The sequence below is a fragment of the Gracilinanus agilis genome, chromosome 2 (genome assembly GCF_016433145.1).
Source record: "Gracilinanus agilis isolate LMUSP501 chromosome 2, AgileGrace, whole genome shotgun sequence".
NCBI lineage: Eukaryota > Metazoa > Chordata > Mammalia > Didelphimorphia > Didelphidae > Gracilinanus > Gracilinanus agilis.
Genome location: NC_058131.1, coordinates 691,608,657 through 691,623,146, shown reverse-complemented (window position 1 = coordinate 691,623,146; position 14,490 = coordinate 691,608,657). Strand labels below are relative to the sequence as shown.

General features: G+C 53.3%; 1 protein-coding gene across 1 annotated transcript in view; it reads left to right on the top strand.

Moving 5' to 3' along the window:
* Nucleotides 1-14,490, top strand: part of PEAK1 (pseudopodium enriched atypical kinase 1) — a 50,646-nt gene that overhangs the window by 21,433 nt on the left and 14,723 nt on the right. Inside the window, exons 2-3 of the mRNA XM_044659170.1 lie at nucleotides 2,709-2,884; nucleotides 13,566-14,242. Coding sequence (XP_044515105.1) covers nucleotides 2,709-2,884; nucleotides 13,566-14,242 — 853 coding nt within the window. The remainder of the gene's footprint in view (nucleotides 1-2,708; nucleotides 2,885-13,565; nucleotides 14,243-14,490) is intronic.

Below are 14,490 nucleotides of genomic sequence, written 5' to 3'. Positions count from 1 at the left end.
AAAGGTGAGGTGCAGTGGGTGACATCACCCAGCACAATTCAGGCCTCTTGCTTGTAGCTCGAACGCCAGAACTCAGTGGGATCAATGGCTCACCAGACTCTCTAAACATGATTAACAGACTCAAGAAGGCCCTGAGAGCATTTCCTCTAATGGGGAATTGTGTGAGTGCGTACAGTGGGTGAGTTTTTCTTTCTTTTCTCCTGAGCCTGTATTGGGGAAGGGGGTGGGGGGAGGGGGTGTGGCACGTCAGAATCTAGCATTTGTGCTGCATGTGTGTGCCAGGAAGAAAGGAAGGAGCCTCTGAGGCTAGCCCTGCGTCTCTCCGCTGAGGAGTTGGCTGGGGGCACATTAGCTTCCTTAAAAGATCTCAGGTCTCACAAGTAAAACAGACAGGTGAGTGTAGAATGGTAGGGAGGGTCAAAGCCAGCTTTGAGAATCCTAAAAAAGGTTTTCCACCTCTGCCCAGGGATCACACTTGAAATCCATATTTGTGTGCCAAAGAGATTTTAGGCAGGAAAAGGAAAGACTTAAGGAAGAGGTGGATCATTAGGGACCTTTTTGGGAATCTCCAGAGCTGGCCTAAATTTGAAACAAAAGATCTTGGGCATTTATACTTAGCCTTTTTAATGGCTGCTGTTTTCTTTTTAAAGTCACGTTACTCACTGCTTTGTAATCAGGAATGTTTGCCATTAACTCTTCCAGCAAAATAGCATTTTAGTAGAAAGTCACCCTTTTCTGTATGAGCATGTGAAGAACTAATCTGCAATGCACAGTTCTGCCTTGAAATCATCTGAAATGTCTTTTTGAAATGTCACATTGACCACGTGTCCACTGAAGTGTTTGTGTAGGTCTAATTGGTGTAAAACGTCAATGGAATCTCCTCAGGTAGGAAAGCAGAGACGGCACAGCTCCTATTTCTATAGAATTCTGCACTGGTCAAACGAGGGGCGCTTTTCAGGGCTGAAGACTTATTTCCAGGCCTGGCCTCCAAAGGTGGTAGGTGCAGAGCTGGAGGGGACCTGAGAGACCATCTAGTCCAGTCTCCTTCTGGACAGAGGAAGGGGACAGAGTCCGAGGGCAATGCATGGGCATGGGCGAGGTCATCAGATGACCATAAGTGACCATGAGAGTCACACCCAGATCTTCTGGCACTCCACACAGCGGGCCATTCTGCTACTATTTTTTTTATAATCCTTATTATCTGTGATTTCAACTCCTTGGACTACCCTATTTAAGACAGACTTGGGTTAAAAGGTGCATCGCATTAAATGGAGCCAAATGACCGAGGGCCTCCCGATCCAAAGCTCTGTGTGTGTGAAGTCACCGATGACTCATTTATGGCCCCTCGTAGGTGACGGGATGGCCGGCCCCGGACCTCTCCTTGGGGCCAGTGAGCTCAAGCACAAAGGCTGGATGGCTGGGCCATTAGTCATTTCCAGCGTGTGGGAGGCCCTCGGTCCTACCATGCTGGGAGAGGATATTTTGGAAGTCTGCGGCCAACAGACTCCAAGGTGTCGTTTTCTGCCCGAGCGCACGCACGTTTTCAGTCAGGAAAGCCTGAAGTGAAGGCGCTTCTCGCCCCTCACAGTTGTTCCTCCCCAGCAGAAGACCGAGAAATCTTTATGAAGAGGACTGAATGCCCTCCCTGATTTCTCTCGCCAGCACTGTGCCCTTTGCTCTCCCCTCCCTGGGCTCGGAGGGCTCCTAAAGGCCCCCTGCAGCCTGGGGGCTTCTTTAAGCGGGGCCACCCCAGGCTGCCTCCCTGCCCCAGGCTGCCGCCCCGCCCCATTCCCCGCCCTACATATGGCGGGCGCCCAAGAGCCCGGGGAGGGGTGGAGACAGGAAGCAGTCAGTGCCAGGGCATGAGCCGGTAGCAGCGGGCACGCAGGAGAGTCAGCATGGCGGGAGGAGCGGTTAGCCCGGCCGTCCTGGGTTCAGATCGGCCCTTAAAGACTCCCCGATGGTGCGGCCCTGGGCAAGTCACCGAACTGCCCTTGCCTGGCCCTTAGGCTCTTCTTCCTTAGAACCAAAACTTCATATGGATTCTAAAACAGAAGCTGAGGGTTTAAAAAGGCCCCGAATATGAACTTCCCCAGATCGGGCGACCGGCCCTCTGCTCTGGGAGAAGGCTCCCGAGTCCCTGCACACAGGCACTAGCTCAGTTATTGAGGGTTAGAAGAGAACTGATCTCGTCGCAGTCAGCCCAGGGGACAACTAAAGGAAGGCCACTTTCAGCCCAACTTAAGGAGCAACTTCATTTGCAGCTTTCCAGCAGCAGGTCGAGCCACCGCTAGAGACGGCAGTGAGTCCCCTCAGACGGGCCCAATGGCCACTTGTCAGAGCTATCGTAGGCAGGATTCGCTCCGTGAGCCTCTGCCCGATGTACGGCCAGTCCGTTTTCCGGCCAGCACAGCTCGTCTGCCTCCTCTTCTCCCACTATGGCCTGCTAGCAGGCTTAACTTCTCCAGAGTGACCCCTCGGCCAGTGCCACAGTGTCAGGGAGGAAGATGAAGTGGGGTGGCCTCATCGCCCCCGGATCACCCCCAGATCACCCCCAGATCGCCCCCAGATCGCCCCCGGATCACCCCCGGATCGCTCAGGGCTCCGGGCCCCGGAGTGACTAGAGAAGTTGTGTTGAGCCCCTTTGAGTAGTGGACCAGCAGAGGCTGAGCCCAGAACCCTGTGTGACCACGGCTTGTTTGTTTCAGTCAAGTGCCCCCCGAGGGCACGGCGGAAGGCAGTCCCCCCCGCGCCCCCCTGAAGGAGGCCAGCAGCGATGCCTCGGCGGGCCTGCCGGCATTGCCCCCGCACACGCCGGAGAGGGAGGAAGACGCCTCCGACCCTTCTGACGACAGTCCTTGCAGAGCCACGTACAGTAACCTGGGTAAGTGAGGGCCCCTCGGAGCAGGGGGCCCCCGGTGGAGGCTGGAGCGGGGGACAGAGCCGAGAGCTCCCTGCCCCACACGGGGGAGACTTCTGTCCTGGGTGGGAGGTTCCGTTCCGTGACAGCTCCGGGACTCCCACGGGTGTTAGCTTCAATACATTTATTCGGCAGATAGCAAATAAGCTCCTCTTGGGCCCCCCGAGATAATGCAGAGGTGACTGATCAAAAAGCCCCAAAGCTCCCGATGCAGAGGCACTGTCCTGGGCACAGCGCTCCCAGGGCCCGGCCCTGTGCAGACACGGGGGAAAGCGCCGAGCCTGAGCTCGGGCTCGCAGGGAGTCGGAGGAGTCGGCCCCTGAGCTGGGCAGAGACGGCCAGAGCTAGGAGGGGACGGTCTGCCTCCGGAAGGCAGGGTGGCGTGGGCTGAAGAACAGGAGCCTGCCGGCCATCGAGGGCTGCTTCAGACTGCCAGGGGCCTAGCTCTGCCGAGATCTCTGGTTCCCGATCCCTGCCCCCCCAGGATCCAAGCCTTCCCGCCGGGGAGCTTCCTAAGCGCTCCCCGATTCTCCTGACGAGCACCGGGTGGGCTTTTTCCGTGGCCCCGGTCACTCGTGTCAGAAGCACGCCTCACTCTGGGAGCCTCCCCGCGTGGGGTCCTCAGACAGCAGCTCCCCAGGCCCCCGGGAGACGTTTCCCAGGTAAGAGCCGCCCGAGCGTCCACTTTTGTGGAGTCACCCACATGGGGCTGGGCTCCCCCAGGGCCACCATCACAGGGTACCAAAGCAGGACTTGGAGAGAGATGGATGTTGGGAGATAGCGAGGGATTCCTCATCCTCCTCGTCATCTTCCGCCTCTTCGTCAGAGAGAAGGAACAAAGTTTTTTCTGCTTCAGCTCTCAGACAGGGAAATCACCCAGAATGCCCTGAAATTGTCCATTCCAGGCAAACAAACCTAAGAATTCTGCTTGTGGGTTCAGATCTTTCCTCAGATATCCGAGGTGGACAAGTCAGGGAGCCTGCCGAGGGCGCGGCCAGTGTCCTGACCGTTAGGCCCCACCCTTGGGTTTCCCACCTTCCCTTCTGTGCCCCTGTTGTCTCCTCTGCCTCCTGCGGGCCCGGGCCTTCTGCCTCGGGGTCCCCACTGCCTTCCACAGAGCGGGCACTTAATGCCTGACTGGGGAAATGAGGCGCCATGGACGCTGGCTTAGGGAAATGTTTCCACCTAATGCAAAGGCCTTTCTGGAATATACTGTAGGAGGAGAATGGTGCAGCTCCCACAGAAGACTTGGGGGGAGAGCATATGATAGAAACACATTTTGTGGTAGAGGAATTGGGGAGACATTTATGTCGTCCTTGTATGCAATGTATACATTGTGTCTTAGGTTAATCTCTCTCCTAATGCTTTCTTCAAAGTGGAAGGTAAATTTTATTAAATGGATCTTATTTCCAATAATTTTTTTCTTAAAAAACTTCTTTATTGGCCTCAATCGTCTAAAAATGGATCATTTTCTTTTGCCTTCTTGCTTGCGTAGACCAAGGGTAAAGCTACAAACATACACGATCATTGTAATTATGAAATAAAGAATCCTAGACTTTAAAGCCAGAGTCAACCTTAAAGGTTATCCAGCTCAACTCCCTCATTTTACAGACAAGAAAATAGCCTGATGGCAGGGCAAGGTTGCAGGGAATAATCATATGTCCAGGATCGGGATTTGATTCTTGCCTTGGCATGCAAGGCTCTTTCCCCAGCAGCTCCTCTGGAGTGTGGGGCTGAGGGGGGCCCTGCTCTCACTCAGTTGGTCAGTTAGTATTACTGCTGCTGTGGCTCCCCTCTCCTCCCCTCTGGAGCTTTTTGCAATGGTCCCAAAGACCCATTTATGAAAATGGAATTTCAGATTTGTTTCTTTCCAACTGTGGATGTGCATGAGCTCCTCACAGCCCCAAGAAATGTATTCCACTGTTTAGAAACCAAGGGAAGCAGGCCTTTCCCAGCAGTGGTTTTAAACCCTCCAAATAAATCAAACAGGATGATACAGTAGGAAAAGTCCTGAAGAACAGGGTTCGAGGCCAAGGCTTTGACAAATTACTTCACCGCTCTGTAAAAGAGGGAAGAGAAAGAGATGAGATGCTCCTTTGCCTCTTCCAGGTTCAATATCTGAAACCTAGAAATAGAGCAGAAAGGCTGTTCGGATGATGAGACTTACAGATTAATAAACACTTTTAAGCTCCTACTATGTGCCATGCAAAAGACGGGATTTAGCTGACCGGAGCCAAGAGGCATGGAGGCCAAGCCGTGATGACGCTCTGCTCAGGTAGCCCCTTCTGGTGCATTTCCTTCCCCATTTCCCCACCTGTTAGCATTTTCCTCCTGCCCTGGCACCTGCCATTTATCTGTGTATGTCTACTCACACACATCTCATAATAATAGCTGACATTTTCGTCGGTCAGAGCCCTCTGTCTGCATTCTCATTCGATCCTCACAGTAACCCCGAAAGGTAGGAATACAGATATTATTGTTGGTCTGGACGGTCCCTCCTGGTGCAGAACCCTTCGATGCCTTACTTTATCTTACTTCTAAACCCTCACCTTCTAGGTTAGTATCAGTTCTGAGACAGCAAGGCCTAGGCAGTGGAGCTACGTGACTTTAGCCCAACGCCACATAGCCAAGAAGTGAACTCGGGCACCTCCCGTCTCCTGTGCTTCCCAGCTGCCTCTCTGGGCCTTCTTGTAGGCCGTTTCGTGGCCAGCCTTCTGGTTGCTGAAACTCTCCACACTTGGCCAGCACATGTTCTCTCACCGATCTCTACGCCTTGGCGAAGGCTCTTCCAGTGTTTGCATCCACCGGCATCCCGGGGTTACCTCCACCCCGCAGGAAGACGTCACACATGGTGTCTCCTGGAGTCAGCCAAGGAAGCTTGCTTTTTGGTCATTTAAAATCTGAAACCCAGCATCTTGCCCAGCGATGCTTCATTTTGGGTGGCTGTATGAGCTCTTTGCATGAACTCTGATCCGCAGTAACTTAATCCACCCTAACTGAGTTTCGTATTTTCTCTGGCCTCCAAGATAATTTCCCAGCATCGTGATAGAATGGTATTTTAATCAGACCTTCAACATTTTCCCCATGTTTCTTATGCCTATCTTTAACTGTCTGGGAGAAAAAAGATCACTTGTTTCTTATGCGGCATATTGTGTTACTTTATCAGCCCACGGAGATCAGGTAGCCATAATGACTTTCCAGGCCGTCAATAGTACGTAGGGAAATTTAACCCTTCATAACGCAGCAGCTTTGCAAAAAGCATATCAATTCACATTGCTTTCTGGAACCAACTAATTGATCTGTACCTTTAAAGACTTTGAGGAGGGAATTGTGCTCAGAGCCCATAGCTAGACTCCCTGCCAGAAGAAAAGGTAGAGCAACTCAAGGAAAGCCTCTCTGACTTCAAGGTTATCAAGGAAAATGAAGCATTCCTTTGAGGAGAAAAATAGGAAGGTTTCAATGTAAAAACCAGGAAGGAAAGAACTAACAAGGAGCAGAGGAGGATCCCAAGTTTGTCTGGAGGTTGGAAGAATATCACATAAAGGAGAAAAGGAGAAAAGGAAAAAGAAAAACTATTGAACATTTGGAATGAAGAAATCAGTGTAAAGCTCTTTCCTAAGAGGACAACACTGAATCCTGGTCTCCAGGATCAGCTGCTGTGGCTCCCTATTGAGAGATCACCCAGGGATAGTCAGAAGAATGAGAAAAGAGGTGGGGTGATTGGTGACTTTGGCCTACCAAGGGGCACTGAGAATGCTCATAACAATATGGAGGTCTTCTGGCTTCCCAGACATGTTAGAGAACCTGCTCACCTTGGTCCACTCATTCTGGAAAACAATTTGAAATATGTCCCAAAAGTTACTCAGATGTACATAGCATATGCCCTTATGGAGAGAAATATTTATAGCCTCTCTTTTTGTGATAATCCAAAGTTCAAAACTAAGAAGATGCCTTTATTGAGGAATGGCTAATATGAATGGTATGAATATTATCATACTATAGGAAACTATGAAATGGCCCATGTCAGAGGATAGTGGGATGACACCTATGAATTGAGGCATTTAAGTGAGCAGAACAGAACGAGGGAAACAATTTACAGAATGATAATAGCACGTAGGAGAAACAACTTTGAAAGACTTTAGAACACTGATCACCACAATAATAAACCATAATTCCGAGCAACGTGGCCTGCCAGAATGGCAGCAGACATAAAATACAGAGAGACATAAATGTAGGATGTGACCAATATGGAATTTTGCCTTGTTGGATTATGCAGCTATGTATCGAGAGCTTTATTTTTCAAGTTTATCTTTTTTATTTGCTCACTAGTGGGGGCTGTGCAAATAGAGACAGATTAATTTTTTTAAAGCAACAACAAAGGATATTTATGCTATGATACACTGTTTTTACTTCCATATAATTTATTGTTTTGCAGTAGTGTTCCTCTGAATTAAAAATCAGGCACTGAACCACACTGCCAAAAAAGAATTATGAAAAAATACAGCATCATCTTGCTACCAAAAAATAATATTTCAATGCACTGCCTTTATGCAGTGGGTCTGTTATTGATATTACTGTTATTAGGAGTGAATCTGGCATATTTACCAGAAAAATATGTGTTAAATGCCCAGGATTTAAAGAGGATACCATTTACATTTTTTAAATCACTGTATTGCATAAACTGTATAATAAAATGAATTTTTAAAGCATGTAGAGAAATTGGAAACAAGATGAATATAAAAATGTGGCCGTCTTGTAAGAATAGTATCCAAAACACTTAAGTTCAAAATGAGGTGAAGCTGGCAGAGAAGGTTAAGAATAACTAAGATTGGAGAATTTTTTAAGCTGTCTTGGGGGAGAGAGAAGGAGTCAGTGCCCCAGAAACCTGGAGGCCCCCCTCAGCCTGGCATTGGCTCCTGAGTCCCCTTCTCCCCCACCCCCACCCCAGACTGGAGGACTCCTCTGAACCTCCATTTTAGGCGGGCGCCCTCTCTGTTCCCCTCCAGGGTGCCCCCTCCTCCATGCCCCTTCTCGGGGTTAATCCATGCACGTTTTTCTAGCTTCCTTGTCTGTGCTGTCTTCCTCCTTTGGAATGGAAGCTCCCTGACAGCGTGGGCTGGCCTTTTGGTTTGTTCTCGTATTCACAGCACTTAGGGCAGTTCTTGGCACACAGTAAGCGCTTACTAGATGCTTGATGCCTGACTGAAAAGAAAAGGGAGTGATGGGAGGGCTGGTCCAGGATGGGCTGGAGCGGAACGTTCACTTTTCCTCTGCCCAGGAGAAGAGTCTTTGTTTGAGGAAAGGGCAGAACCAGAACGGGCCGGAGGGAGAGCCTGAGCATGTGCCCAGTGGTTACTGGGTCCCATCACCCGACCCGGCTCAGCCCATGCGGGGGGCCTGAGACACACGGAGGAGGAGGAGGAGGAGTGGGGCAGGACAGGCTAAAGTCCCCCCCACCCACCCACCTTTTTTAATTTTGAATTTTGTAAAAAGAGGGGGGAAAATGAGGACTTTTCCTTCGTGAGGCGGTTCCTGAAGGGAGAGATCAGGGGAGGCTGTCGCTCTGGACGACCCAGATTTTCATCAGCTATTTGACAAGTCTTCGTCCCATTCTTTTGGGAAACGTGGAAGGCCATAGGCTAGACCGTGCTGCCATGGGCGTCACCATTCGGGCCTGAATGCCATCTTAGAGGGTCTCCAGTGGCGTGCCCTGGATTTGTGGCTGGTGGGATTCTCCTTAATCTTCCATCAGGGACAGATGGCAGCCACATCAGGGGTGCAAATAACACTTGGATGGCCACGATAGGACTCAAAAATGTTTGGTTTGGGCTTTCAAACCCTTCCCTGCTTAGTGTCCATTCTAAGACAGAAGAGCAACAAAGGATAGGCAGTCGGGGTTCTGTGACTTGCCCTGGATCGCCCAGCCAGGAAGTATCTGAAGCTAGATTTGAACCCAGCTCTTCTCATGTCCAGGCCTGGCTCTCTCTCCCCTGTGCTGCCTTGCTGCCCCACAAAAGCTCAAGTTCTCCCCAAAAAGTCACTCTGGGATTGAGCTGTCCACGCGCCCCCTTCGTCTCATTGTGTAATATGGCAGCCGGGAGAGAAGCTGCCTTCTGAGGCTGACCCTGTGGAGTCATGGGGGAGGCCGCCTCGCCTAGGGTGCAAGGGGCCACCTTTGGGGAAGGCCCCGGAGGAAGCGGGTGCGAGCAGAGAGGCCTTCAGAGGCTGCTCTTACGGTACTCAGCAGGGACTAGGACGGTGCCCTCTTCTGCGCGGTTATGGACTAACGGTGGAGAGCAGCCAGAGGCAGCCCCTGAAATGTTCTCTCTGGCCGCTGGACGTAATTCCTAACCTGAGGATACAGTACAATGAAGCTTGGAAAGAGTCGCCTTAGAAACAGACCGACAGAGGAGCTTTTCCTTCCTTTGGCCCCTCTTTTCAAAGTTTGCCCGTCACTGGTGTGGCGCGTCATCGGGCTTCCTTAGCTAGTCCACCTTCCAGTGGCTCAACAACTTTAAAGATCCCCATTCCAGGGGATGGTGGGCTCCCTCCTCATTTCCTTGGGGCTGAAAGGGCCCCAGGCGTCCTCGTCCCCACAGCAGAGTTGGATCCTTTTCTGACCTTCCCGGCTTCCTGTGCCTCCCAGAACTTTGCCCGAGGACTGGGGATGGCAGGGGAGCCACCAGGGAGAGCGAAGGCCCGCGATCGGGGCTCTGAAAGGGTTCCTTTCACCAAGACAAACCTCTCCACAGACAAGATCCGGCGCACAATATAGTCTTTCTCTTCAAAGACAGAAACATGGAGTGTTCCGTGTGGCAGCGGGCCTGTTGGAAGCTGAGCTTCTGGGCCGGCCCCAGAGGCACGAGAGGAATGTGCAGAGTTAAGAGTTTAAACTAAAAACGGCTCCCATGTGAAGCCTTCGAAACGGTGACCCAGATGGGCTGCAATTCTGTTGGAAGAACTTGCCTTTCTTAGGGGAAAAAGGCCTCGGAGGACTCCCTGGACATGGACGGAAAAGCTGCTGCCCCCATGCGTGTCTCAGACCCTTGTGGAGCCCCATTGCTGCCGGCCAGCCATGGGGGCTCCGTTCCTCCTCCTCCTACACAGCTACAAGAAGGAAGTTCTGTTCGTGGTACCAGACCCCAAGCCGGCCCACCATAGAGTCTGTAATCGTGCCCAATCCTCCGTCCAGCCCAGCCAGGGAGTGCCCCAGAGTCTGAGCCTGGGATGGGCCTTGGATACACGTCCTCCTGGTGGGGCCTGGCCTCGTCTCGATGTATAAAGACCCCCTTTCAGCCCCGTCAGTTCTGATGGGTCCCCACACAAGGTTTACTTGGTTATCCGTCGCTCAAGAAAACACATCACGACCCCAAAAAGGCTCTGGGAATCTGCTACCCTCTACGTGACTTTCTGTTCTGATGACAAGCACGACCCCATCGTCAGCCCAGAGTTCTGAGGTCCAGTGGAGTTTAAGTCAATACGGTGTCTGTACTGAGTCCGGTTCCCAGGCTCCCCCACAGGGTGGGGGTCCCCAAGGAGGGCCAGAAAAGCAGCAGGTGAAAGTTTCCAGACTTCAGGGTTGCAGCCGAGCCTGTGGGTGGCCTGTGCACATCCAGCCTGAACAAAAGAGAGAGTCCTAATAGATGGGAGAAACCAGCTTTTTATTCAGATTCCAAAGAAAGCATTTCGCTTTTTTCTGGGTTCACGGATCCTTTACAGTAACTCCAGGCCTCCAGGGATCCATGGTTGGCCCACACTTGGAGACCTACAGATAAGAGTCCAGTAACCCCATTTTATAGATGAGGGGCACTGAGGCCAAGACAGATAAAATGGTCTGCCTCCGATCCACCGATGGGAAGTGACCAGGCCTGGATTCACATCCCTCTAGAGCTAGAATTTTCTCCACGATGCCTCCCCCAGTAAGGAGTCATTTTGTAAATGTAACGTCCTATCTTTAAGTTGGGGAGCATTGAATGGTTTATGAAAGAGCCATGTGAGCATAAACAGCATCTGAAAAACCTTTGCTAAAAAAGGACAAAAACCCTTTTTTGGGGGGTTGCCAAAAAGTCTCTTTTTTATTATTGTTCAACTGTGTCCATCCATGGGATTTTCTTGATAGATTTTGCCGGAGTGATTTGCCATTTCCTTCTCCACTGTGTTCCCATTTTACAGACAAAGCAGATATTAAATGACTTTCCCAGGGTTACACAGCTCAGAAGTGTCTGAAGATGAATTCTAATTCCTATCTGCCCCATGCCCAGCCGGACCCTCTATGCACTGCACCATCTAGCTGTCCCAAATCAGGAATTCCCTGGAAACTCCCAGTGTTGGACCTGGAAGGACCACGTCGGGCAGCCAGCAGCCAGCAGCCAGCAGCCGGGCGTCTCCACTTTGCAGATGAGGGATTTGAAAGTGAAAGTTCCCCAAAGTCAGAGTCCGGAAAATGAAGCCTGATCTGCTGCGCCCCGTCACCAGGCACTCAGGAATGAGGACACACCCTAAAGAAGGGCTCTGTGAAAAGAGCAGGGGAGCCCTCCGTGACTCAGTGAATGCCGGATGCCCCCTCCTCCCCTTCCGGACTGCGGAGCAGCACCCACACCCCTGGCCATGCCCAGAGCCCTCATGACAAGGGCGGGACTCCCCTGAGACTCTCACCGGCTCTAGGAAACGGGGTGTCGGCATTCCTGTTGGGTGAGCCACAGTGTGTGGTTTTAGTGACGGCTCCCTCGCAGCCCAAAGAGTCATCTGGCCTCGAGCTCCCTGCGTCGTCAGGAAACGGGGCTGCGTCTCGGGGAGGAGACGAGATCTCTGGGCTCCCCGGACGGCCTGGAATCCTTGCCAGGGCCTTGGGAGGCAGGCACTCCGCTGGGAAATGGAATGTTGTTATGGACACCCGCCCTCGATTCCGGGGTGCAGCGGGTCCCTCCTCACTTCTCTCTGACTCCTCGGGGCTGGGAGCCTCCGCACTGATTACCCAAAGTCCGTGGGAGCTCCTGCCCCGACCCCCGCCGGAGAATCTGGAAATGGGGGACACTTCCTGGATCCTTCTCAGTGTGAACGCCCGGGTCTTCAAGCCATTTCTCAAAATCATCATTTATTTACCCCAAAAGACAAAAACGTGTAAGTGACTCGAACTGGGACCACCATCGGTGCGGCCTCCCTCCTCCACCATGGCGCCCCCACTCTCACGGAATGTCGGAGTTGGATCGAGAACCTCAGCGACGCTCCCTCGCCGGCCAAAGGGGCAGGAAGCGGCTCAGTGGGGAAAGCATGGAAGACCCCAAACATCCCCCGCTCCATAGGCGTGGGCAGTCACTTCACCTCATTCTGCCTCAGTTTCCTCCGTTGTAAAGTGGAATCATTGTTGCCACCTAAATGCCTGTTCCCTTTCCTAAAGGGCACCGTAGGCAGTGCCATCACTTGGAGAAACGAGCATGACACTGAGATCTTGTGTCTGTAGCATCCAAGAGGTCACCTATCCTTCTCCCTTTACCAAAGGGGAGACTGAGGCACAGAGGGGGGGTGCCCCACTCAGAGCTGACTCCGAGTCTGCCCTTGACCGCGTTCTCCTGTTGGCTGCACAAACACCCAGGAAGCCATGTCCGTGCCCTTGTGTCCAGAGCTTTAGATCCGGCCCTAAAACTGCACATCAGACCTCAGAAGCACCGAGGCTAAGCGTGAGGGATTGGGGCCCTCGGAGTCCCGTTCTCCCAGCGACTTCAGTCCTCACCCTGCTGGCCTGAGGCTGCCTCCCCTCCCCATCGACCCCCCAATCCAGCGGGCCTAACGCCCGGCACATCCCCTTTCCCTAGAGCTGCTCCTCCTCTGAGGCCTCATCTGCCTCGTCTCCCCTGTGTGCAGCTTAGAAATTCTCTGACATCTCTCCAAAACCTGCCCCGGGTCCATCCCCCCAACTGCCGCCTCCCTCTGTGGACCTCCAGCTCCTGACCGCCCCCTGAGCCGTGGCATGCCCTCTCTGTGCCAGTCTGCAGGCTTCCTCCAGCTAACCCCCAGCTGTGCCCTCTCTTCCCCACCCCCCACTCCCTCTTGTTCAGCCCCTGTCTTCTGTCTAAGAACCAGCACTAAGTCCTGCTACTGAGGCAGAAGGCTGCAAGGGCTAGGGCGAAGTGATGCCCAGGGTCCCACCACCCCGAAGTGTCTGAGGCCAGATTTGAACCCAGCACCTCCTTCTCTTGGCCTGGTTCTCTTGATCCACTAAACTATCCAGTCTAACCTTTCAAGCCTGCCCCCATTGGTTTCCCCTCAGATTTCATTGGACTATTTGTGCCGTCAGTCTGCAGACCTTAAGATGCTACGTCCATCTTGGGCTGCATGGTGGAGAGGGTGGAGGAGGGGATCAATGATTTAACCATTTCTGCGGGTGTAATAGGGGGCTCAAAGGCTCCCGGAGTTCAGGGCAGGCTCTTGTCTGCATATCGTGTCTCTCTAGGCCCGGCACTGAGCCCATCTCTGTCTCTGGCCCATCATAGAGTGGGTCAGCCTGGCCTGGACACGCGCTTGTTGGTCTTCAGAGCAGATGCCCAGCTGGGCTCCCAGGCCTCAAACCCCTCTCTGGTAGCCGTGGCAGAGTAAGGATGAGGGGCCCGTTTCTAAAGCTTTGTTCTTTGTTCTCCTTTCCACACAGGGCAGTCCCGAGCGGCCATGATCCCCCCCAAGCACCCCCGACAGCCAAAAGGGGCCACAGACGACGCCATCGCTTTTGGGGGGACCCCGGAGCGGGAGGCCATGCCACCCCCCTTGCCAAAGAAGACAATCCTAAGGGCCAACACTGAGCCGCTGCCCAGGGCCCTGGAGAACCATCCGTGCCTCCTGGCCAACCCCACGTATGACCTGGAGGCCCGCTGGGATGGCAGCAGCGCCGGCTCCTCCCTCAGCTCTGAGCCCAGGGGCCCCGGGCCCGGGTCCTGCGACTCCCTCGACCGGCCTCTGCCCAGGGACAGGCGTGCCTCCAGCCTGGTGCCCTTCTCCACCAGCACCGAGTCCCTGGTGGGGCGGCGTGGGCCCCCAAGCAGGCCGAGCAGGAGTGTGCAGAAGCCCCAGAGAGCAGCGCTCTACCGGGGCCTTGACAGCCGCGACGAACTCGTGGCCAAGATCCGGAGCCTGCACGGCGACGCCTTGAAGAAGCTGGCCCTCCAGTGCGAGGACCTCTTCATGGCCGGCCAGAAGGACCAGCTCCGCTTCGGGGTGGACAGCTGGTCAGACTTCCGACTGACCAGCGACAGGCCCTGCTGCGAGGCTGGCGATGCGGTGTACTACCAAGCCTCCTACGCCAAAGAGCCACTCAGCAGCTACGCCGTCAAGGTGAGGCACCTGTGCGGCTCGGGCTGTGGAACATCATGTGACATGGGTGGAGGGGAGAGCCCGAGCCCAGCGCGGCCAAGGCCATAAAACGTCACGTGAAGTAAATGGCAGATAGAACCCAGGCCCAGTGCGGCCGAGGCCATAAAACGTCACGTGACGTAAATGGCAGATAGAACCCAGGCCCAGTGCAGCCGAGGCCATAAAACGTCATGTGACATAGGTGGCAAGTAGAACCCAGGCCCAGTGCG